Below are 1,254 nucleotides of genomic sequence, written 5' to 3'. Positions count from 1 at the left end.
ATTCCAGTCGAGCAAGTGGATAGAGCCATGTGCCAGGTAGAGAAGTACAAAGAAAGAAAACATCGTCTGGAATGCGGGCTAAAATTTGGGAAGCTTACCATCCTACTACAGCGTCGGGGGAACGGGGATCGAGGGGATGGGGGTTCCCATGTGGCCAGCCTCGACCTCCAAGCACTGGCAGCAGAGCGTTCAGACGTGCTGGCTACGACGCAAGTGTTAATGTACCTACTCAGCAAACACGGCTACTTGCAGAGCAGTAGGCAGCAAAATGTGCTGCCGGGGGTGACGGGAGACGGGGGTAACGTCCGTGCTCAGCAGGATGGGCGACGGAAGCCGGACGGCCCGTCGAGTCAGCAGCAGATGCGGGGCGCCAACCAGGTTCGACCCTGGTCAGTGGATCCCGGAGCACCTCATGGCCCGCAGCACGCAGCCCGTAGGACTCCGCTCACACCCAGCCCAGCGAGCCCTGTCCAGAGCGCGGTGGAAGTAAGAGGGTGTTAATGAAAGCTGGTTATGCCGGGCCAATAGTTTTTGTTTAGCCGAATGATAGTGTGCATAATCCCCAGTAATGATGTCGCGCGTTATCTCTTGTGTAGATAACGGACGACGGAGTGCTGGACCTGGGGCTTCCAAGTCGTATGGGCGTCGCTCCCTATGGAGTACTCACACCTGAGAAGGAGGCTTTGCTGAGAAGTGAGAGAAAGGTAAAGTATTATGCCCCGTTGGTAGCCGAGCCTGCCGAGCCGGTGGCGCCACAGAGGCCCCCGTGCGGGTAGGCAACCCAGGCAACCCGCTGAGCTGCGGGCGCACGTAGGTGGCTGATTAACCCCGCTCACCCCTAGTTCTGCTGCACCGCACGCACGAGTGCCTATCGCCCCTGTCCGCCTTACTCATTTGCACTCGTGCGTGCGGTACAGCAGAACTATAGAAGTGAGAGGGGTTAATCAGCCACCTGGTACAGTGAGACCAACCTGAGGTCCGTCTTTTCACAGCACGGGCAGCATAGGAGTTTGCAGGCGTGAGGGGGTGAGGAAAAGACGGACCTTAGGCTAGTCTGGCTATACATATGCATGAGCGCAACTGGACGCTGGGCAGAGAGGTCATGAATCAACCAGTCATATCTGCACAGGTGAGGGAGATTAAGGGACCACTCGAGTGCAAAGCAGACCCTGAATTCTCCAGACTACTACTTCAAAAACATCTTTCTTCTCTGGAGACAGTCGACTTAAGAAAGGTAAGACAGGGCGGCCGGGA

The 1,254-nt window shown here is 56.8% G+C and overlaps 1 protein-coding gene across 1 annotated transcript; it reads left to right on the top strand.

Annotated features, from left to right (window-relative positions):
* Positions 1-6: 6 nt before the first annotated feature.
* Positions 7-1,247, top strand: LOC127752282 (uncharacterized; the record flags this gene model as incomplete). Its single annotated transcript, XM_052277165.1, has 3 exons — positions 7-486; positions 597-704; positions 1,130-1,247. Coding segments are annotated over exons 1-3 (685 nt in total), but the record flags the coding sequence as incomplete, so codon positions are not given.
* Positions 1,248-1,254: the final 7 nt, after the last annotated feature.

Source organism: Frankliniella occidentalis, unplaced genomic scaffold (genome assembly GCF_000697945.3).
Source record: "Frankliniella occidentalis isolate FOCC.00 unplaced genomic scaffold, Focc_3.1 Scaffold5958, whole genome shotgun sequence".
Taxonomy (NCBI): Eukaryota; Metazoa; Arthropoda; class Insecta; order Thysanoptera; family Thripidae; genus Frankliniella; species Frankliniella occidentalis.
Note: the sequence above shows the minus strand (reverse complement) of the source record. Positions and strands in the feature narration are given on the sequence as shown.